The following is a 24,749-nucleotide window of genomic DNA, read 5'->3' as shown; positions in this document are numbered from 1 at the left end:
TCCCACAGTGACATGAGAGGCAGTCATCTGCAGAGCAGATAGGACACATGACCACTGACCTACAGAAATGGTCCAACAAAGCGGCAATGGGAAGCAGAGCTGTGTGCTCTGTCTGGGGTGCCTGAGGTGACACAAGCAGACAGGAAAGCGACAGGAGAGGGAGGCAGGAGCTGGTGAGGGAGACAGGGGAGAGGCTTACCTTGCCCCACCAGCGGGGCGCAGCTTCCTGGGGCACACACACATGAGGTCCTCACTGTAGTGGGGCTTCCGGGCTGCCTCAGCACCACCATTACAGAAGAGAGCCTCAGAGACCCTCTTGCTCCCATGGAAATGGGCCACCCTTGAGTAACAGCCTCCTCCACTGGCACCCCACCCTGTGTATTCATGGACACCCATCTGCATGCATGCATGGTCCCCCCCAGAAATACCTGGCAGGACGGTTGCCCCAGTGCCGTGTGGGGTGACCTGTGCTCCCAGGCGCGATGGGGCACAGCCATGCACAGCCCTGGCTCCTGCCATCCTTGCGGGGTGTGCTGGGCAAGAACCTGTGCTGCTTCTGTGAGAAGTCCTGCTGGATCACCCTGAGACACTGCCAGCACCTTGCGTTGGGCACAGGGGCAGGAAGATTAGCCTCCTGGATTTATTTCCCGGGAAATGTTTGGGGACATAACGAGCTTTGCTTAGCATTTAAGTGTACAGTGGCTCTGCAATATGGTAATGTTTTGGCATTTTTCCCACTAAAAAAAAAAGTCTTGTTTGACTTCATATGCTGTATGATGAAAGCCTCCTACATGGTACCTAACAAAACTGAGACATACAGTATGAAGTCATTAGTAGTGGCATATTTAGCTTTCATGCAAATGGACAGGTTTCTGTATTTTTGTGAAAGACAGCTTGCTACTCACAGAATTGCTGCATAGTGATAGAGGATTAGATCTTGTTTACTACACTAAGACACAGATCACCAGGTACTACATAGCTCTACTTTTCCTTTTATTTGCAGTATTTTTGTAACGCAAAATAAGATAGTGAAGGGTAAAAACACTGAAGGTAGAAGGAGTAATAGAAGAAGAAAATCCCCAGCAAAACAGATGTCCAAACACTTAAAAAAAAAGAGATAGAGAGGAGCAGAGAAGGGTGTCTCAACTGCTACAAGAGTGTAATTAAATGGTCTAATATGGTTGCATGAATAAGCATTAAAACTAACTTTTATCTGAAACAAAAGAGTGCAAGTCATCAGTCTTTCAGAGTCTGGAGAAGATTCTAAAAATCAGACATCTTAGAACAAGAGGAGGAAAGGAAGGAGGGTTGGTACTGATCGGAAGAGGACTGCATTAAATAATACTGGCATTACGAGGCAAAACAGAACAAATTTAGATGATGCCACAATTCAGGTTGCTTGGATAACTGCAACTGGAACTGTAATGGGTAATGATAACAGTCTTCTTACAATCACAATCACAGAACAAAGCCTCAGTTAGCACACTGTGTGGTTCTGGCTCATGAAGACGGCAGCTACTGGATGTTTCAGAAATGGCTCCATGCTTTAGAGCAGGAACCTACCCAAATTCTTGAAGTAAGTGCAGAACTATTATCTCAGTGTTTCTTGGATTACATGGAATTATCTCTTTTTAGAGCAGTTCAAAGGTTTACTGTGGTCATGCTTTACTCTTACTCAACAGATTTCTTTCCCATACCCTAACATATATAGTCTTAGATATGATAAATTTTTCTCTTCTTCACTTTTCTTACTCTGTGGGCTATGGTTGCATACACTGTCAATCACATGGGATTGTATGGAGCAGGATATGAATTCAACTGGCCCCATCAGCTTTGTGGTAAGAAGTGTTTCAGTGCAGGAGGAATGTTCTTCCATCATCATGCAACCTGATTTATTGAGCCAAATGTTGTTCTGACTTGCCATATGCTGTCTGATATCAGGTACATAAAACAGGACAAGAGGCAGGACAGAACTGCCTCCTTACCATCCAGAAGAGATGCAGTTAAGGCAAACAAGATCTAGCCCTTCCCTGGTTGGCCATAAGCCTAATCAAAGTAGCAGAACAGTAAAATCAGGAATGTATTTGTATGCCATGATTCTTATTCTTATTCTTATTATTTTTTTTCTTTTTTCTTTTTTTTTTTTTAAAAAAAAGCATGGGTATTCTCATTTTGGTTGGTATATATTACGTTGATAGTAGGTCTAAAGTATGCTACAGGTTTTGGAAGCTGGAGCTGTTCCTCCATTACAGGTGAACCCATCTGCCATATAAAAAACCACAACAACATAGAATTAGAGGTACAGTCATAAATGCCCTTCTCAGTCATTATAGGAGTTTTTTAGCACTTTAAAGTTATCCAGTGATCAATGAAGGTCATACTTATAGTACCCATATCTAGAGCTGTCTGCTGTGCAATGTCATCATACACATAAGGCTGCTTGGAAAGAGTGCTTTTGAGTCGGTGGAAACCTTCCTCACTTAAATACTGGTTATCTAGTCAGGAAACAGTTCTTCAGAAATTTTCCAGATCACAGATAAGAATTTACTTTTGATATTTTAAAGTTCATTACTATGAATTAAATAGATATGAGATGTCTAGACAGCTCTAATAATTTCTAAACTGTGTCATTCAAGGAATGTCCACTCCATGGGCTGCTGGGATTTTGGTTCAGGTTGGAACAAAAGAAGACTTTGGATGCAGTCTCTGGAGTGAAGGCTGGTAGAACATTCTGCTTCCACCTTAGGCTAGCAAAAAAGCTTTCACCAACACCCACTGCAACTTATGGATTTCAGTGCCACCCAGGCACTTCCACAGAAGAAGAAAAATGCATTTGACCAAAACCAATTGCTACTAGGTACTATTGGTACCTCTGCTTGCTTCTACATGGTACCTAATCTGGGCTAGAAATGGGATGAAATGTAATTACTCAAGTGCTCTCCCTAGGAGCGTGCACAAAGGATGTCTCCCTGCTCTTTTCTAGGGACATACATGTACTGTGAAGGACTTTCTGTCGTCCCCAGTTGCATGGGCACTCGTACTGAATATAGTCTTACTAGTTCCTCAAACAGTAGCTCCTGGGCATTTGAGCAAGTGGCCTTTTTGACAGCCTGTCCTGGTGTCAGATTTGAAGACAAGGTGTCTTCAACCTTGACAGTGGAGCAAGACTGAGGAGAGTTGGTCTGGGCATCTGACTACCATGCCAGCAAAGCTTGCTGCAGATCTGGCAGGATATCACATAAGTATGTTTCCAACTCAGGAATGAAAAATTAAGTATTTTTTCTGACCTTTCTTTGCAGCCATCTTCTCTTCCTCTTTTTTCTTCTCTTCCTCCAGAGCTTTCATTTTTGCATCATACTCATCAGCACGAGTCTTCCACTCATTTCTGTTGTTCAACAGCCCATCAAGCATAGGCTGAATTTCCTCATGGAAACGGGAAAATTCCTAACCAAAACATGCCCATCAGTGCAATCCAGCACAGAGGCAGTCTTGTCCATCACACCCCAGGACACACCCCAACACCTCACCTCCCAGGCTGGCTCATGCAGGAAAAACATTAACAGGACAAAGAGGGACCATGTCCCCTGAAGAGGGGTGACTGTCGTGTCCTCTACCTGTCCCTCTTCCCATGAGTGGTGTTGCTGCACCAGGACTCACTCACTTGGCATTTGAACCCCTACTGAGAAGGATGGGGCATGCAAGGGTGCACTTTGCTCACCTTATACACAAATGTGCACACAAAGTCAATGAAACCCACTTGAAGCTTTGGAAGCTCAGCAGCTTTCCTCCGGTCCATCATGGGCTGCGAGAGGACACAAGTTCATAATGATTTACCAGAACATTTCATTCAAAAACACACTTCCATTTTCTCCCCAAAACTGCCTTGTTGTGTCAAACTTGCAGTTCTACCATGCCATCCACAAAGGCTGTCCATCACAGCCCTCTTCATCCACTGCAGAGGAGTGAAGTGAGTTCATTTCCTTTGCTGTTTTAGCAAGAATTTTAGACAGCTCTTTCAATGTCTATGGGGAGAAGGACAGAGAGTTTTTCCCTTGAGGATCTCAACCAGACACCTGAGAGGTTCATGTTATAAAGTACTTAAGGGGTTTCCAATTCTTTAAATCATAATTGAATATTTGTGATGCCTCTGTGTGTAGAGGGGGTGTATGAAATTCTACTTACAGAAAACACAAACCACACAGCAGGAGGCAGCATCAAGGAATGACTCTTGGCTCTTTCAATGCCAAATTTAAGTATTTGTTATTATAGCAGAAAAAAATGTGTTAAGAAACACTGCTTTAACACTCTTCCATTTGCCAGAAATAATTTCTGGGCTCTACGAAGTTTGTAGATTTTTTTTTGTCTGCTTCTTTGTAGTTTTTATCTTTATTGGAAATTCTGCTTTCCTCTATGATATGTGTGGGGTTTGTTTTATTTTTTTTTCTTTTTCTCTGTCATCTTTTTTTTTTTTTTTTTTTTTTCCTGTAAGAAACCAGCATAAAGTCTTCACTGGGACCCTCTAACTATATGGCAAGCTGAACAAGAGGCTCTGTCACAGAGATTCTTCCCTACCTTAATACCCACTTTTCCAATGGATTTTGGCAGGCATGGTGACTTCAGGAAGACTCACAGTACTCTGAGAGCAGTACTCTGAGTGCTTGTAGTAAGTCTCTACTGAGACTTGCTGTCTGAACTGAATTGTCTGGCTCTCACACAGTACTTACAATAGGCTGCTGCTGAAGGACGCTTATTTCTAAGTCCCCTTGCTCCCAGAACTCGGCTGCTACCAGGAGAGCTACCTACATTGTCAAGGAGGGAAAAACAAAAGTTACCACTGACCTTAGGAAAAAAAAAAGTTAAACAAACAAACAACAAGGAAAAGTTAGCTTTGTACCTTGGTGTGCTTCAGGTTTCTACCATAAAGCAGATCACACTTCTAGCCCCACTGTTGCTCCATGTCCAAGCCCAGACCCAGCCTTTCTCCTGGGTAGGGCAAGGGGATTGCACCCATATAGTCACAGCAGAACAACATTATTGCACTGGAGCTCGTTAGTCTACTGCTTTTCTATTAAGAAACATTTCCAATATGTCCCCCTCAAGGATTTGCCTCTGGGTCACTGTTACGGCTGCCTACTATGATTATCTCAGTTGTTCTTTCTCCATGCTGAACAGGAAGGTGGGTTTTATTTCTTTCATCCTCATTTAAATCCTCTAGCTTTCTCCTGAAGAAACTGGCTGCTCATGGCTTGGACAGGAGTACTCTTCACTGGGGAAATCTGACTTTACTCAGCAGTGATGAGGCCACACTTTGAATACTGCATTCAATTTTGCAGCCCTCACTGCAGGAAAGTTGTTGAGGTGCAAGAAGACCAACAAAGCTGGTGAAAGGTCTGGAGCACAAGACCTGTGAGGAACTTCTGACAGAATGGAGGATGTTTAGCCTGTAGAAACAGAGGCTCAGCAAAGACCTTATTGCTCTCTACAAGTACCTGAAGGAGGTTTTAGTGAGGTGTGTGTCTGTATCTTTTCACAAGTCAAGCAATAGGATGAAAGAAAACAGCCTCAAGTTGTGCCAGGGGAGGTTTAAATTGGATATTAGGAAAAATTTCTTCACTAAAAGAGCTGTTAGGCATTGGAACAGACAGCCCAGGGAAGTGGTTGAGCCACCATCCACAGAGTTCTTTAAAAGACATACAGATGTGGTGCTCAGAGACACGCTTTACTGGTGGAATTGGTGGTGCTAGGTAATGTTTGGACTTGATGATCTTAAAGGTCCTTTCAACTTAAGCAATTCCAGGCTTCTAAATTTTAATGTTTCTTACTCAGCAATTGCTCAAGTACAATTCAGGAAGGAACTCCTAAAAGGAAATCAAACAACTGAGCAAACGGCAGGTATTGTAAAAAAAAACCCAAAAACCAACCAACAAGCAAACAAAAACCACAAACAAACAACCATATGTCACAAGCAAAACACCTTACTGTAACCCAAGAAGTCAAATACTTGTGGTTTTCTTTTTTGGTAAATATGAATTTTCTACAGAATTCACAATGACAGTCTTAAAGATTGGTTTATCCATCAACACCATAGTTATTCTAATGTCCTTTTGGTAGTTTTGGTAGGAGACTTTGATTCAGCTTCTGGGCAACTTAGAAAATTGCATTACTTTGAAGTATAAGCTAGAGAAATCTAAACAGTATATCAAGCACCTGACCTTACTCTGGACTTCCCAAGGCTTTGTGATTGCTGACAAATCACAGGCAGTCATCATCATGGCCCTAAAAATAGGAAAGAAATTAGTTTCTTCTCTACAGGCTGCACCCTACCTCCTGCAGGTTCAGGATGCTTATACCCCAAATAGTGTGTCAGGTATCCCCTGGTCCCTGCTGAAGTGATAGGTAAAGAAAGATGGATTGCTGTACTAGCCTTGGCTCTGACTGGGGCACTCATCAAGGATTGCTCTTTTGATCAAAATGGGTTTATACTTGGGAATCTCTTGCTTCTGGCACTAGGATGTTTGTTGCTTTAGTAATTGCTGGGGTGAACTTCTTGACCTCAGAGTAACATCTTTGGTTCTCTCACGGAGATGTAGCAATGCAGAGTGCAGTGAGGTAGTGGGTGCACTTCATTGCCAGTGCAAAGCATCCTCCAAAGTATCTGTCTGGACATAACAACAGCATTGTGCAACTTAGATTGGTTGCCACTGTGAAGAAGAACTAATGAATTTATGTAGATCTGCCATTGCAGCCTGTCACCGCTTGTGTGTGCTACAGGGTGGTCTGGTAGGAGTATATGGCCAGAAAGGATCCTGCATCTCATAAGGTGTATATGACCAGAAGGACACTCCAAAAACAGTTACTTATTTGGATGAGCAACCACGTTAAGCTTTTTTCCCTGTTTTTCCCCTGTTTCTTTGGAAGATCAGATTTGAGTGGACAGTAATATATCATGTGCTGATTTTGCAGTAAGTGCAGAGCAAGGCATGTTCTGGAGCTCTCATCAAGTGACTTCATCACTGACCTTTCCAGAGCCGATTACTCACATGACAACCTCTTTCTTTGTTGTCTCCAGAGACAGGTATTCAGTCCAGGCCGTTATGCTATCATATGTCTTGGACTCATCAACGATCTTTTGAAACATTGTTCTCTTTCTTTGAGAAGAAGGAAAAAAAGAAAAAGTAAAAAAGTTCCAAAATCCAAACCAAAGAAACAAATGTGTTAAAAACAGACGGCTTATTCTGATATTTGTAGCCCTTCCAGAAGGGTTTCCAGTGTTTGGTGGCCTTGCATTTAGGTCCTCAGGGAAGCCCCCAACAAAACCAAGCAGCATCACCTGCTTCTCTTAAGTAGAGAAAACTATTGTAAATTACTTAAAAATAAGTTTAATGGCAGGACACAAGCAGGAACATGAAAGTATGAACTTCCACAAATTCTGTCAGCTGAGAAATGCTTACACTTTTGTTGACAGCACAAGAAGGCTTTTCCCCTGAATGTCCAGCAACCTACAGAAACCTAGAGCTGGCTGAAGTATTTCTAAAGCTACCTGGCTTTCTATGCTTCATTTGACCTTGTTAACCTTATTTATATACCTAAATATATGTAGCAAATTCTGGGGAGGGGTTTGTACGCAACACACCAATGTTCTGAGTAACATGAAATCTGGAAAAATTTGCTGTCTCAGTGCTAGCAGGGAAGACATTTAGGCCAGATCCACAAAGTGACTTGCATACATGTTTTGTCTGTATCGTTTTGCCTGGGTCTGATCTCAACCAGACCTTTGCTTGCACATCATGTACCAAGGAGGGTAAAGGGTGTCCCATTCCTAGTAAGGAAGTGATGCTATCTGCTCCAATATAGCCAGCCTACAGAGTAGGAGGACTGGGTATTGCACCTTCCCTCATATTCCTCTCTTGCTGACTCTGTATTTTGCATAAGTATTCTTGTATACAAAACAAAGAAGCAGTCTCTGGTCTCAGCACTGTATTTTTGAAAGCATGTTTTGAGACCTCCTTGCTGATTAGGAAGTCACATGCTGTTGAATTCAAGCCTTGTGTTCTAGGACGTCAGTGCATGCTGCTCCAAGATGTTTGGCTTTTGGATGTGAAATAGACTATGAACTGGATATTCATCTAAGATAGACAAGTTGTTTTTTGGGTTGTGCTGCTCTCCCAGGGAAGTCAATGTAGCCCTGGCTAGGCCATTAATCATTTATGAGTATTTTTACTGCTGAAGTGCTACATTAAAAAACAAAAAACCAAAAAAGGCAAAACAACCAGACATCTCTTTCCATTAGGTAATCATAAAGCACTTGCCTTGTTGGAAATAGAGGGTTAAAAACTCGTGCACATGATCAAACTGGTAAAAGCTCAAAATTGTTTCGAATGAGTTCTTCCCACCAGCTCTAATGTCAGTATTGAAGACAGCCTCTCAGAGGCAGCAGTTGTGAAGAGGATTGCTGCATGAAGGAGTTGCCACAGAGCAGGGCATCACATTTTGCCTTTGTAAAATATTGGCTGGTTTCTGCCCTTCACACACAGTGTATGTGATTGACTTACTTGAAGTAGAGTGCCAGATCTGTTGCTATAATGGCAATTTCCATCAGGTGAATCATGTGCTCATGCTGTCTGCGGTTGAGGTTCTGACATATATTCAGCGACTGAAAAGCAAAGGAAAGGGAGATGCAAAATCCAGTCACTGTGGTGTTGTGCATTACTGGCCATCTCCCTTCCTCAAATGTGCTCACTTTCTATTTTTTTTAATAGCTTCAGCTTCCTCCTCTAAGGTGCTAGGATTGTGAGCCCCTTTCACTGCGTGTTGGTGTTGAGTCTCCTTTTTTTGTTCACTGAACGGGGTCAGTGTCCTGAAGCTTGTTACACAACATATGTTCAAACCCTACCCCTGTCCCCCATGTGAATTTGCCTGAAATGAAAAGATAGCAGGGGGAGTGTGTCAGCCTTGGCCCTGTCATAGTGGCTATAGGAGGACAATCCTATATTTAGCATATTCTAACAGGGATAATGATACAGCTTCTGAAGAAACAAAGTAATGCATTTAGGAAGCCTATGCGTTTTGGTCCGAGGTGAAAATAGAGTCCTTGGGGAGTGAGGCAGCTGCAGTTCCTCAGCTATCCAAACCAGAGAAAGGTCTTGTGCTAAGCTGACATCTCTGTTGTTGCTGAAAAACTTCCCTGAACATAAACTACTCATGTTCTTACATTACAGTTCATTACCAACCTCTTCAGAGAGCAAGAATTTTCCAAATTCCAAGTGATGTCTCTCTAAAATAGAGGATCCATGAAGTTTAGCTAAAGGATTTTGAGATCTGGTTGCATAAAGGAAAAATTAAAGATTTTAGTGCAGCTATTAAAAATAAAAGATATGTCACATTTTATATTTAATTTTGTCACACACAAGTTCAAATAATTGTAAAAGGCTTAAGAGTAATATTTTAATAGCTAATGACTTTAGTCTAGTAAAATACTTTTATGACACTGCTTATAACTATTCAGACACTACAAAACAATCTTCCAACTACAAATTTCACCCAAAATGTTGTTTATGACCAGACTGTTATTACTCAGCATAGTAAGCATGTTTAATTCCTCAATAACTACATGTTGATATATAGTAATAGGAACAGAAAAAACAGCAGTCCTTTGACACTTTCCTAGCTGAAAAGCAAGATCCTCTCGTATCCAAAACATTAGCCAGCTTCACTTATATTTTTCCAAAGCTCCAGTAAACAGTAAGACAGTGTAGCCAGCAAGCATTCCAGAAGAGCTCTGATTATGACAGTGCTTTCAGTGTACAACAGAGGCTTGACTGGTTGATGAAATAATGCAACTGTTTTCCTGTAGCTAGTAACTACCTACTGAGAGCAGCACCCTCTACTCATAGGTACTTTGTTTCTGAGGGTAGTGCCATGCCTGGTGCTTTCTCCATAGATACTTCCAGCAAAAAGTAGGCTTATTATGCCCAGGGAGCTCAGGCTACTAAATACCTATGCTGCATTTGTTCAACCCAGTAAAGGTAATGTAGAGTGTTGCTTTAACCAAAGGAGGTTTGCTGGGAGGTAAAAATGCCCCAGAGAGCACTGCAAAATTTCAGTTTCCCCACTGGCCAAAGCCTAAACCCAAGTGCTGTAGCAAGATGAAAAGCAAAGTTATTTGCAAAAGAAGGTTGTTACTCTTCTGTATAAAACAGAGCTGCACTGAAGTTTGGTGTGATCACAGCCTGATCCCACTCCACATGAAAGCAACAGTAACTGAAGTGGTAGAGAGTGCTTACTTCATTTGGTAAAGGTTGTTGGTTCCCCTGTGGTCAATATCATGGCACAAAGCAGCAGTTACCATTGCAAGGGCTTCGAGATCTGTGTAGTATCGCTTCAGTTTGCCAGTCTGGAGAATGAGAATTTGCATGTCATCTGTTAGTGTCCCTTACATAAAAAGGTACTGAGCTGTGACTGCTCTGTGATGGGAATCCCCTAATTGAAATGGTCCAGAACTGAAAATACTCGTGAAGCTGAATGCAATACACAATACACTTAGGTTAAAATGGGGAAGCAGTTAGAAATGAAATGTTTCACACTCAAATGGGCATGCCTGTCATACATATGGGCTCAATGCGCACCTGCGATCTTGGTTACCTGCTGCTATAGCAGCTTCATGCTCTAGGGACACCTGGGTCCTCATAGGCACCCCTCCAGTCACTGCCACAAAATATGTCTTGAAGGGGATCTGCATCTTTCTGGGCAATGGGTTCTCCAAGCTGAATTGCCCAAAGGATTGTCCAGGGGTACTTGTAACTCTTCTGCCAGCTGTGTGGGCCATACTGTCTGCACTGAGTCCTGGTGCTGGTCCATCCCTGGTGTGGAGCAGCAGTCTGACACCTGTTTTCTCTTGTTAGGGCACCTGTTGCCCCAAGAGCCTGGGAGAAACAGCGCTTGCCACATTCACACTGGTGATAGACTTAAACCTGTGCCTGTTCTGCCTGGAAATGGAAAGCATGAGGTCGTCTCCATCCGAGCTTCAGTCTGGCTCTTTCTGTCAGAAGCTACTAGAGGAAGGGAAGTCCTGTAGTTACTTTCCCACACCCTGAAGAAGGATTTAATCTGAAAGCTATTCAACACCATACACATCTGTACCAATAAGAGTTGAAGTACTCTATTCATTGGGCAGTATTGACCGTGGCTTTAAGTGTAATGCAAGGACTGTCACTTAAGGCAAATGGAGACATCACTTTAGCAGGGAACTCTTATCCTACACCAGGATCCCAAGGGAGCCCTGCATACCTCCAGGGCACAGCAGAAGACCTCCTGTAAATAAAGCTGTGCCATAGAATTAGCTAGGTTGGTGTTACCTTACCATCAGGAGCGTGAACATGGTCTGTGCAACGTTGAAGCCATGACGCCAGTTGTGGTAAGTTATCTTGCGGTAGCCTTTGCTGACAGAGTACACAAACCTTACTAGAACCTGCAAATTGGTGAAGAGGATGTTAGTTTGTGTGATGAAGCACCTGCATTTTGCTCTTGCAATGAAGACCATGTACAGAAGTCATAGAGGAATTTCAGACCAGTTCTACAGAGCTGGCCCTTGAAAGGAATCAGAAGCTGTGTTACAATCAGCCTTCCTGGCACAATTGTTGAAGTAAAGCCTAGTGGAGAGCTAAAAGGGACACTAAAATATAGTTCTCTGCTTTCTAATCCCTTTCTCTCTCCTTTAAAAAACAAACACACACACACAAATCACATAAAACCTCAAAACCAACCAAACAAACAAAAAAACCCACAGAGATGCCTGTAGGGGAAACAAGAAACAGCAATGTGTAGAGGAAAAGAGATTTCATCCTACTGATTGTGAATATATTTAATTTTTGTGTTTTTATATGTGGTCACTCATAAGATTTGTCCCTCCTGTGTCTTGCGATTTACTAATACTCATACCGCTCATAAGGAGATGTGGCTCCATATATGAAGAGATAAGTGGTGTTCATATCACCTAAATAATTACAATATAGGACATAAATGACAATATATGACATAAATGACAAACTATTTTTTTTCCATCTGCATTCTAGTTCTCTACATGTACTATCTCTTGTAGCTATGTAGATTTTCTCAGAGGGCAAATTAATCAGGGGTGAGTATGCATATTTTAAACCTCAGCGGCTCGTAGTGGCTGCTTTTTACACCTCCATCAGGGGTTAATTGTTCCAGAGTAGATATTTTGAATACTTACTGGCATGCTACAACTAAGATGTACAGAAGTAATTCCCATTCAGAGTCCCCCACTTTCCTTCTACTTCCCAGCCTGCCTTTCAGGGTGAAAACTCTTCCTGCAGTTACCTCCAGATCGCACTAGATGGAAATAAAGTTCACGTGATGTTGTGAAAAATCGCTTGGGGAGCAGCAGAGCTCCTGAAATGTCAGTTTCACAAGCCCTACAAGCCCTACAAGGGCTTGAACTGTGTCAAAAGCCATGAACTTGCACATCAGGGGGCTGTGGGGTCCTTGTTCCCACAGGACACACCAATCCTGTCCCTAGCAGTGAGGAAGTTGGTACCAACTGCACCAAATGAAGCTGCGACCATGTTTGCGGAGGGAAGAAAAGCAGAGAGACCTGTCTGTGTGGGTTTCAGTGTATGTTGGCTGAAAGCTATAGAGTACATACTATAGCAAATGAAACACGTATACAAGTATGCACTACACTGTGTTGCACCTGGAAACTGTGTTTTCACACTACAGTTGTGAGTGGCATTAGACACAGGAAGAGCAAGCAATTTTTTTGCATGGTGTAGAGCCCACCTAAGTAGACCCAATAGCAAACCCACACCTGTAGCAGACAGTGCAGAGCAGAAGAGGCCAGCTTCATGCTCCAAACCCACATGTAGCAACTAGGTGCTTTGAGAGAGTGTTCTCTGTCCTCAGTGGGATGAGGGGCTTAGGATGCACATCTCCCTGTGAACCCAGACCTCTGGCCACCCTCTGAGCTGTGCAGGGCACACACAGGGATCTCTGCCACATGGTGAATCCACTGGCCATCCATGATAGTAGTCCCTGGGCATTTCCAGCTCCTACCTCCTGTGGGATCTGGAACTTTTTCACCACGCCGAGCTCATAGTACATCTGAATGCCACACTTCACCAGCTCTAGCTCAGTGCAGTCAAAATCAGAGAATCTGAATTCATAGATTTCAAACTTGGTGGGCCCTGGGAGTTCTTCTTTCTGTAAGAGAGGTGGATTGGTTTGTTGCTGTGTTACTTATGCCACAACTAGAAACACCTCAAGTGGGTTTTGCTTAATAAAAATGTGTCAGTCTGATACTGCTGGGCTCTTTTTCTTTTAGAATATAACACATAAATAGTTTGGAATGCAGCTTTTCAAGAAAACCCCATTAGTGAGGGAAGATGGAGGACATTTCTGGTCAAGTGGAAGTAATATTGCTTGTATTCTTTCAAGAACTTTTCTTGTTGATTTCATGTACTCCAAACTTGACAGCTCTTACAAGGGAAGACTTACAGGCCTCCATATTTATTCCAGAGAATAAAGTGTGTGACAAGTCAAGGTGGCTGATGTGTTTCCAGATGGACTTTCAACCCCTTGAGATAAAGTGGCAGAGAGCAGGTACTCCCCAGGAGCTGGGGAAGGCATTTGCTGCCACCTGATAATAATAGTCTCAAACTCCACAGTAGAAGGGCACAGAATATGCTTTGCCTTCACCCTTCACCAGGTGCCCTGTTGATGTGTACCAGAGTGCCAACACAGGGAACTCTTCCCTGCAACCACTCAGGCAATATACATTTGCCATAGCTGTCAATTCCAGCAGTACATTGCTCTTACCAGGATGCTTGCCAGCTCCTCTTCCTCACACTCACTTGGCTCCTTCCCCAGCTTTTCTCGTGTTGGCTGCAAAGATCATGAATGTGTTAAACTGATGACCAAACCTCACTGGACTTTGCACTGTGCAGCTTTGGGGCAATCTAGGGCAGCTGCCATATGCAAATTATGTTTTCTTCCTAGGCATTACTTCTGTTTCTGGTCTTTCAACCCATTCTTCCTGGTAAAAATATTTTCCCTCTCCCTGATTTTTGTTCATGTTTCTCTCACTTGCAAACATCCTCCTTGAGCCAGTGTGCCAGCTCAAACTCCACATCCTCTGCACTGAGAAGGTTTGGGGGAATAAATCAGATCCTCTTCCACTGCTACAGCCCCGCAATGAGTAGCACCTGTGTGAACCTATCTCCAGGGCTGTTTTTTCTGAAGGAATTAGAAAGGGCACAGCATGGTGGAGTGCCAAAGTGGAGGGCAGACCACAGAGTCAGAACAAAGACTTGTTCTGCCATTGTGCAGTACCTGGGGCCCTGGGTGCTGCCTCCATGCCATGGTGGTTGGAAGTATTTCTGTGGAATAGGAGACCTGTGTCTGTGCTGTAAGTCACAGGTCAGGCCAGTGCAGTTGGGGGTGTACTGCATGTTGCTAGGCATTACCAGAATTTCCTGGATTTCATCCTTGTCACATTTCACATGGTAGAGCACCATATCCTGAGCAATGTCCTTCCGGTTCTCCAGCTTGTTCATCTTATCATATGTGTCTGTGTTGAGTACAGACCAACCCAGGAACTGTGTCAAGGACTTGGTGAGAGGAAAAGAAGGAAATGGTAAAATAAACAAAATGTCTGTTTCTCAAAGACACAGAAATATAACATTGCACGATATACTTTTAGAGAATCACAAGTTCCATTTTGGCCACAAGTCTAGCAATGAGCAACCATGTGTTTGCTCCCAAGCTCTACTTGCTCCTCAGCAGAGCAGGTCATCAGCTGGTGAATCTGCTTAGGCCTCCAGATTACCCATGCTGTGGAGGTTCAGTACTGTCTGTCCAGTTCAGCATACAGAAAGCTTTTTTTGTGGTGTTGCAAGTGTTTCCACACCTGTGGAAAGACTGTTGTCACAATGGAGAAAGCAGGCCAGGAACACTCATAGCAAAGGATGGCAAGGTGGTCTCGTGACCTTTCACATATCTTTACACCTGAGTTTGTTCTCAATGTGTTTCCTGTCCAGTGGCCAATTCAAACTGATTCCTTTTTTTGTTTTGTTTTGTTGTTTTTGTTTGTTTGTGTTGTTGTTGTTTTTGTTTTGGGTTTGTGTTTGTTTGTGGTTTTGTTTTGGTTTTTGTGGTGTTTTTTTTTTCTTCTTCAGTATTTTCAATTTATAAGAAAAGTCTATTTCAAGAAACATTCTGATTGATAACAGATGCCAAGAGCTGAATGCCTATATTGGATTGTAACTATCAGAGGAGCATTTCTAAGCAGCAAGGTCTTTAATTACAGCTGCTGTTGGCAGATTCAATAGCTGGGCACTCTTTGTATCTTAGCTACACAGACAATTTCTATGCAATTTCTCAAGGGAGCTGCCCAGCCAGTGTAAGCCAGCTGTCATGTATGTGAACACAGGTCAGAATGGTCATGTTAGTACATCATAGCTGCTCACGGCTAGGTGTCCAATCCAACAATGCTGAAGTGACAAAGACACAGCTGGGTTTCCAGGACTGAAAAAATCCAGTATTTAATGCAGTTGCTTTCAAAACTTTCAAGTTGATTCATAACACCTCTGTAAGCAACAAGGAAACCTAGCTGCAAAACACTGGGGGATGATTTGCAGGTGTACAATGAGCAATAGTGACCTCTCTCAACCATATTAACTACTTCCAGCAGTAGCAGGGAACTGTACCTCCATGAGGGTCTCGTCCTGTTCGTCAAATGGTTTACCATCTTTTCTATTATAAAACGTGACAACACCAACAATTTCTTCCTTTTTGTTGACTATTGGCATGGAGAGAACATTTTTGACAGTCCATCCTGATTCATCTAGAGGACCTTCCTTGAAGCAATAGCAAGCAGACAGACACAATGTACTTAATGTTATTTCTAAATACATCAGCACTCACATTTGACATCAAGACTACAGGCTAATGAAATACTTAATATGCCTAATATTGATTCTAAATTACATTTCTGCAAAAAAAGTAGCATCCTTGATGGGGCTGGAAGTTTTTACAGTACCTGAAAGTTAAACATCTCATCTGCAGCAGCATTCATAATGTTGCAAATCTAGAGGATCACACAAAACACGTTTTACAATATGGTCAATGAGAAGATTAAATATTAAAAAAAAAAAAAATTGAATTGATGAGAAAGGAGGGTTAGTATGACTTCATCTCAGAAAGCCTTGATGAAGCCTACATACTTACAAATCCACTTTCAGCCACATAGGTTGGCAGTCCAGTAACTAGTGCCCAGTGATCTGGTGTAGGATTTCTGTACGAAAGAAAAACACAATAGAGAAATTAAGCATATGCATTTACATTTACTGAAGAATGGTCACAGAGCTAAAATGTATCCAGCTGATTGCACAATTCACATCTACAGGTTTTACCTTCAGTTATTACATAGTCCTGTTACTTCAAAGGACCCAAGCAAAAAAAATTCTCATAATACTTTTCCTTCAAGGTTTCAATATAGAATAACTTATAAAATATTTTTGTCTGGAGACACTTAAAGAAAAAGGCATTCGTGGGAGCACCTAAGAAATGGAAGCATTTCTTGTGGCGTTTACACGAATACAAAGCAGTCTGACTAGAACTGGGCAAAACTCCTCTTATGTCAGATTTGTCCATGGTGCCTAAGACTCCTCTGAAAAATTCAGTGTCATGAAGAAATGGTAGTTTTCAGAAGGACGGAGTCTCAGTGCAGTGTCAAGAGAGGAGGAACAGAGGTATCTTGAGATGGGGTCAGTGACCAGAGGATAAAATAGAAGCAAGGAAGCTGAGAGACAGGCAGGGGAGCAGGAGTGACCATGAGAGGCCAGAAGGGTAGCAAAAGGGTGAAAGGCAGGGCTGGGACAGAAGGTGCCTCAATACAAGGGCAGCCTGGATGGGCTCATCTGCTGCCACAGGCAAAGCATCAAGGATGAGTGATGCCCCAGCTTGGCAGAGAGAGTGGCAAAGCTGCAGGCAGTTGAGGCAGTTCATTTCTGCATCTAAGAAGAATCACTGGTTGCAGTGACTTCTCAAGCTTGACTTGCAAGCCAGGATCCCAAAGCCCTGAAGGAAATCTTAGTCCCACAGAAATGTGAGTCAAAGCACCAACTTACATTCTGCTTCTTTTACTCAGTCTTCTACCAGGCCTTTGCATATCTCCTCCTTAATGTCTTTAAGTCATGAGAAACCTTAGTTTTGGCTACACTCTGTGTTGGTACCTACCATACGAAAACTGGGCACTTACGGGATGACTTTAATGTCTTCTTTTCCATGTAATATATAATCAATGACCTTGTAGAATACTATTTCCTACAAAAAAATAGAAGAGCAATGTTAAAATTGGTGGTGAGGCAATACAGCCAGACAGGAAAGAGCTTAAGAAATCTGGTTTTCACATACCCTACCATCTGGGGTGCGAGGTCCTGAGTAGGGGGGAACTTCTCCCAGCAGAACTGGCCACAGGTCAAAAAATTCCTGGTTTTAAAATGAAAAAAGTATTTTTACAGTAGAAAAATTCATACTACCTTCAGTCTCAAAGCATCCACTGCTCTACCATGCTGGTTTTGGTACTGTGTTAAACAAAGCATGAAATAATAAGACCAGTTCAATTCTAGGCAGCAGAATGCTATGTATAAATCAGGAAGTGTCAGGTGCATTATATGTCTGTATATAGTCATACACTGCCTATACACAGGATGCTGCTTCATTCAGTGAACAGCACAGGCTGTACTCACAGTACAAATGACTATAACAATGTTTTATGTGTTCTTCATTTTCCAGAGTGTGACCGTAGGGCTGATCTACTACTTGCTAGCTTGCTAAAGAGAAGGATTTGGTTTGTTTGTTCTTCTCAGGCTACACTATAACGCCGATCAAAGTGTCTCTGTCACACTAAGGATCTTTTAATACACCTCTTAACAAGACAGCATGCTGTGAAGGCTCTGGCAGTGTGCTGGAGAACAAAGTTCACTGTAGCCTAAGTCAGCCTGATTATGGAATAAAGTAGGGCTCCTATTACAAGGATGCTGTGTAACCCCCACATAAAGCTTGCCAAAGGTGCAGACAATCAGAACAAATCAGACTTAGCTCTGTGAGCTTATTTTCATGAAGCAAAATTTCACCTAAAAGCTTGGATAACATGCACATGGATGAGTCCTTAGGGAATGGTGCTACTTTGTTGCTGGGGGTTTCCACAGGTATCTCACTACACTTCCGACTTTGTGAGGCTGTTGTTATGTGGCAGATTTTGACCAGGATTGCCATGGTCAGACACGTTTGCCCTTTGTCCTCCTGGCATCTGGCTCCTTTGGCAGTCCCATTCCAGTGATAAGCTATTCCCTTTCCCTCTCTTTTCTTTATCCTAGGCTCTTCATCTGCACAACAGAATTAAAAAAATGCCAACCAAAGCAAGGCTAGCTTGTATTTTGGCTGCCGTGGTGAAACGTATCTCCACACGTCACCTCTCAGTGGACAGCAGCAACACAGAAAGACGTACAACATACATGTAACACTCACCTTTTGCTTCGTCATGTCCAGGAGACCTACTGAATACCGGTCACAGTTCAAATATGCTCTCACTGTGTAAAAAGCCTTGTGGAACTGCCTCTCAATGTCTGTCAGTTCCTCAAAAACCTTATTAGCTGACCACAACAGCACCTGCAGGATAAAATCCAAATGTAAGCACAGGCTCTCCTTCACCACTGGGCTTCCTAAATGTGTTTGAAGTAGCAAGGAAACAATTGGGGTTTTATGCTACAGTTCCTGAAAAGTGCAATAACAACCTGTACTGCAAAATGTGAAAGTATTGCTTATTCGCACTGGGAATTACTATGAAAATATGCACTCTGAGGAAGAGTCATGTCATCATGGAGTGCTATGTAAAAGTTCAGTCTTACAAATATACCACAAAAAAGTAGTGGTGCCAGATAAAGAGATGGCCCCACTTACATCTTAGATGCAGAAGAAAAATCTTGAATCCAAAAAGTGTTAACACCAAAAGTGTCACAAATTCCAGGGCTGGAATTGGAAATATACAAATTAACGCTTTCCTCAAGGCCTTTGCACAGCTGTTTTGTGCGCACACCAGCCTATGATTCTTTTCCCCATCTCATGCCCCAGAGATGCACCCTTAGGAAAGCTGTTGCTATGAGGTGCTTTCATTTGTAAAAATGGAGGTTATGTAGCAAATTAGGCAAGTATTTATGGTGTCAAAAGGAGGATCTTTGTAAGCCTAACAAAGAACTTAATTTTCTCTGACATGGAAGACAAGGAAGCCATCTATGCAATTACCTAGCTTAGCTAGTGCATGTGTGCATGTCTGTGCTTCGCTTTCTGAGCCCAGGAGACACAAGGAGAAATGCTTCAGAAGCTCTGACAGCTGCAAACTGAAGCTGACTGGAGCTGTGCTTTGAACAAGAAATATTGTGACATGGCCACAATCAGGAAAATGTGTCTCACCTCTTCACTGGGCCCTAGTAGATATTTTTTACAATACTGAGCTCTGTTTCTAATCTGTAAATTGGGACCATTCTGCCACTGCTATAAAGTGTGAGGTGTTCAATGTCACCAGCCTCTGAGCATCCCTCAGGCAGGATAGTGGCATTGTCATACAAACCATTAGAAGAAAATGAGCAATGATTTCTTTTTGACATTTTACAATATCCAATAAGTAATGCTGAAAGCCACAATCCAGTGAGGAGGACTGAAGGCAACACCTGAGGAATGGCCAATTCACAGAATGATGTAAAGAAGTTGGACAAAATGTGTTATATGGTCTTGTACTAAGACACAGTATCTGAGCACAAGCAAACTGAACTGTCTTTGCATAAGCCATTTTACTTGCAGTATCCCCCAGCCTTTGCTGTTGGGATTTGCAATATTAAAATCCTAGACCACCTTTGAGAATGTGATTTGTGCCATTTTAAGTCTGCCACAATGAGCCATCTTAACTCTTGCACAGATGTTTAGATCTGGATGGCCAGATGAACCACTGGTAGAACTAGCAGTGTGTCTTGCATCTCGTTCTTGCCTTCCTCCCTTTTGGTAGAACCTGCTGACGCAGCAGTGATATATGAACACAGGACTCCTGGGTTCAGTTACAGACTAGAGCACCCTGCAGGAGACATTAGGCTTTCCACCTCTTGGGTCTCCACTTTGTTTTCTAGCCTCTTCCTTACCTCCCCCAGTCCTACTGCTAAACCCTCAACAGGAACAAACGTTTGCTATTTCTGCTTTAGTTGAATTACTCATCATGGCTAGATGGCTGGATCATCTGCCATCATTCATGTTTTTGATTACTGAAAAAATTAGATGAAGCCTATGAGATAATGAATTAGTAAGTGCTGTCTCGTAGCCTCTAATGTGAACTTTCATTCTGCATCCGTTTTTCCAAAACAGGTATTATCCTCCATGGGGCCCCCACTGGAGACAAGGGCATGGCTGCCATAAAACATAGACACAATTGCATGTCCTCTTCAATGACGAACAGTTGTCTGCTGCAGAATGTGATTGCATGGATTCGCATCCAACCCAACAAACTTTAGAGTCCTTTCATTACCCAAGTCATGGAAAAAAATGGTAGCTGAACTATTTCAATTCAGAATACCCTAAAACCCTGATGTATGTTCATTTCTAGTGGAGGAGGCCTATACAACAGACATATGAGAATCATTTTACTGGCACTAAGAAGAAATTCTACAGCACTTTTTAATAAGCAGCTAAAGAAAAAAAACCCACCACATTCAAAAATACCTCATTCTTAATTGTTTCGAGAAGTATCTTGGCTGAAGTGGTTAAATACCCCAAGAGTGTTTCATAGCCTCAGTTCAACAAAAACTCTGGAACTCAGTCCTGCTGAAACTGGTGCTACTCACCATCTCCTGTAGTTTTGCCAACAGCAACAGGGAGAGAGACTAATGAAAGACTCTGGAGAAAGAGCAGTATCTGAAAGCGGATGAGGGCACATTTTTCTTTCTGCTCTTCAGGTACAAATCTCTGAAGTAGATCAGTTACACCTGAAAGCACTCATTTGATCTGCATTTTCACTCTTACCTGGCCTCTTCGAGTCTCACAGTTGTGAAGATAACTCAAGTGATAAATCTTCAAGTTCAAGGCGGCAAAATTCAGGTACTTCAGAAAAAGCTGAAAAGGCAAAAAAATGAGATTCAGATTGAATTGAATGCAGTAGCAGCCTTGCGTACACTGGATTTCATAACACCCCTTTAGCAATGCCATGGTAATTCCCCCGGATAAATTCTTTGCTTTGCACTGGTGTGAGAAGAGGCTTATCCCACTGCAACTTCCATGAAAGATTTCTGAGATAAGCATTCTTATAATATGGCTTTTCTGTGTCCCTGTAGGGAAATTGGCACCAGTAGAGCTTCACTAAAGCAGACATCCCTCGTGTAGAAGAGTCAGTTACATGCAAAAGTAACAACTGCTTGATAGAAACTGAGCTACTGACCACTTACTGTTTCATCAGAGCTGGTGAAGTATGGACCGTTCAGTTTATTAATAGCCAAAATGACCGCAACTAAATCTTTGCCATTCAAGATGGGTGTTGCAAGGATGCTTTTCGTAGTGTAGTCGGTAAGCTCATCAACAAATGGGCTGAACTGGGCACACTGTTCAACAGAGAATTTACAAATTAAACACTTTTTTCACAGTGTCTATAGTGTTAAAACCAAGTTAAAACACAACCTCTTGAAGTAAGCTGAAGAAATGTTTCACTTAAAAAAATATTGAGGAAGAGAAACACATTAGCAGAAAATTGGACAACGTACAGGTGATACAGCTAGTATCACCTTTTTCACATTTTGCAAAGATCTTGCGAATCATAAGCTTTAACATGACGAACTCTGTCAGAAGGGGACTGTCCACTAGTCATTCTCAGATCACTGACATCCTTTATAGTACCTCCTCCATCCTTGTCTTTGACTTCTCTTTAGCACTGTGAAGTGGGTACAGCCAGTTATGATGCAGCACTGCATAACCACAGTTGATAAACCACTGCTGTCTGGTACAGTCACTGCTTTTACCTGGGTCCTGAAGCTGCTGTTGGCTTGCAGCCTCCATGAAGACATCTATCCCTCATTTCTCCTGAAAGTGTTCTTCCAGGCATTCCCTGCCATGTCGCTAGGCCTTTGTGCATGGGATGGTAGATTGTAGGGAAGGTATCTCAGCAGAGGATGAAGCTGATACCCACAGTATGTGGTTCTGGGCACTCCCTCCCTGCCTCTGAGAGTGACCCACTCCCTTCTGCCACAGGAGCATTTTGCAATGTGCAGGTGGCACTGCTATGGACTGGACTGTCCAGAGAGTCACCCATGAGGGAATTGCCGTTCAAGTGACTAGGACAGTGCTCGGTCATGCTGTAAGGGCAACACAAAGGGAACTCATCCAGTTGTTCCTTATGTGAATGTTACCGTCCTTCCCTCTCAAAAAGAAAACAAAGTAGCAAAAGGGTAGTGTGGTGAAGGCCTACAGCCCATCACCTCACCTGCACAGGGCCTTATTAGACACCATTATCACCTGCCAATTGGGAGTGCAGGGATGCTCTTGCTGACCCAAGATCTTCTCCCTGCTCAGCTGAATAACTTGTTAGATACGAGTCCTTCTCATTGGGTTAGACAAAACCTCAGAGCTCTGATCATATTCAGAGGGCTGCACCAGAAAGAATAATCACTCCCTAACGCACCTTCTCCCCATACCTCCCACACCGCTGGCTTTCCCTGCCAATTGAGGTAGACAAAGCATTTAGTCTCTGGGTCTCCTTCAAAGGAATTGCCTTATGACAGTGTCTGAAAGCACTAGAGTTGGAGTGCAGCACTTGTCTCACAGCACTGAAATCCTTCCGTGTTCTTGGAGACATATCTGAAGCCAGAGAGCTTTAAAATGTTAAAGTCCCATGCTGATGCTTTTTCTGTACCTTCACTCACACTGCCCTCAAAAAAAAAAAAAAAAAAAGACTGTGCTTCAGTATGTTCTGTGGAGGACAAGGAAGTTTTTGCTGAGGCATTTGGATATATTCATATGGAGCAACAAATGGATGGATAAACAGATGGTATCTTTGTAACTAGCAAACAATAGATGGAGTAATCCCAAATGTCATATTTGGGTCACATGGATTTTAATTTTATACCTGTGATTAGAACAAGCGGATTGTTATTTCTGCCATTCAGGTTTACATGATTCAACTGAGCATTATGGAGGGGGCAAATATTGTCATGAAGGCATAAAATAAAAAAATTAAAATTCCTTGGATCCCTCTTGGTATTACAGTGTGCAGGATTTGCTGAAAGAGTTTTTGTGGTCACAGTTTGTCTCTTGCTCTTTCTGATGAAGATCACCCACACAAAGGTTGCAGTTAACTCACCTACTCTGAGGTCCACTCTGTCTAGTTGATAAAAATGCCTCTGAATGCCCATGGCCAAAGCTTCATCAGACAGCAAATGTCATTTGGTGAGGGAAACCCTTTCTAGATGCACTGTAAAGTATTTCTCTCTCTTTGCCAATTACTCATGGAATACAAATATATGTGGGAAATTCCATGTGCCTTCAGTGCAGAATTGGTTGTACCTCACTCTCTTCTCTGATGGACTACATGTGATTTTTATTTTTCTTAATTAGACAGGCAAGATGTGACAGTACACTTTTTTGCAGGCATTAATACCTAGTGTAATAATGTGCTTAGCTTCACCTCACTCCATAAATGAAATTGGAAGCAACTTACAGACTTTCTACTGGTACTTCTGTTTCCAATACTCAGCTATTACATTGCAAGAGGTTTGACCAAGCACAGAAATGCCCTACTACCTCTTGACCCTTTTGTTAGCCTCTCTTCTAGCAAGCGAATGAATAAATGGCAAACCTACCTCAGTGACATCCTTGATGTTCATGGTTTTCTTGGTTTGTGCAACATAGCCCACAATGCCTATGTCCAATGGATAGACAATCTCACAGTCTGGAGACACCAGGCATTCCTCCAGGGTGCTTCCCTCTTGGATGTTGAAAAGCCTTGTTGCCAGTTCAGGTGTGCCATTTCTCTGCCTGTACATGAAAAGACTACAACGGTCAGCGTGAATAAGGGACCTGATTCTTCTCAAGGTCTTGAAAACAACTTTCTCCATGTTGATGCTTTCTTGCATGTCTTGGATCAACTCAAAAAGGATTTCACTCTCATTGCTATCCCAGGACTCTGTTCTTAGTTTCTTCTCAAAGTACTGCTTGGCAAAAGCAGGGTTGCCATCAAGAAACTTCTCCACATCGTCTTCACTAATGCTCATTGTGAATGCCCTGGATCTTGTGGTAGGTAGTAGTCCAAAGATGCGGTCTATGCAAACAGCACTCAAGTTTCTAATGTAGTTCCTGAATTTTTGTGGTAGGTGTTGCTTCTAGAATGACCAAGGTTGAGGTAACACTGCAAAGAGAGCTTGTCATCCAGAAGAGGTATTCCTTTATAGTGCCCAAGGTGAGTCTGTGGGAGGACAGATCTTCTCAACCAGATTAGATGACCTGTACAAGAGCTTTGAGTCCACTTTCTTCCTCTTAATCTAAATGCAAACAAAAACTGAGTACTCACAATACCTGAAAACTCCCTCCTTACTGGAACAATTATATTGAGGCAGCAGCCACAGGGAAAACTGTGTCTCTGAACATTGAAATAAGCTCTTTAAAGTCTAATTAAATATATACTGCTTGGGCCTAATCCTTGGCTAACA

At 42.5% G+C, this 24,749-nt stretch overlaps 1 protein-coding gene across 1 annotated transcript; it reads right to left on the bottom strand.

Annotated features, from left to right (window-relative positions):
• Positions 1-2,174: 2,174 nt before the first annotated feature.
• On the bottom strand, positions 2,175-24,314 carry PDE6B (phosphodiesterase 6B; the record flags this gene model as incomplete). Its single annotated transcript, XM_082074549.1, has 22 exons — positions 2,175-2,262; positions 3,288-3,444; positions 3,719-3,802; positions 4,725-4,799; positions 6,213-6,276; positions 7,041-7,148; positions 8,553-8,653; positions 9,231-9,318; positions 10,284-10,393; positions 11,360-11,467; positions 13,072-13,218; positions 13,834-13,899; positions 14,481-14,624; positions 15,723-15,872; positions 16,055-16,102; positions 16,243-16,309; positions 17,276-17,340; positions 17,431-17,505; positions 18,547-18,687; positions 21,082-21,171; positions 21,501-21,653; positions 23,904-24,314. 22 exons carry the CDS (start codon positions 24,312-24,314, stop codon positions 2,204-2,206), a joined length of 2,511 nt encoding a protein of 836 aa, XP_081930675.1. The 3' UTR covers positions 2,175-2,203.
• Positions 24,315-24,749: the final 435 nt, after the last annotated feature.

The sequence above is a fragment of the Streptopelia decaocto genome (assembly GCF_964273445.1).
Source record: "Streptopelia decaocto genome assembly, chromosome: Z".
NCBI lineage: Eukaryota > Metazoa > Chordata > Aves > Columbiformes > Columbidae > Streptopelia > Streptopelia decaocto.
Note: the sequence above shows the minus strand (reverse complement) of the source record. Positions and strands in the feature narration are given on the sequence as shown.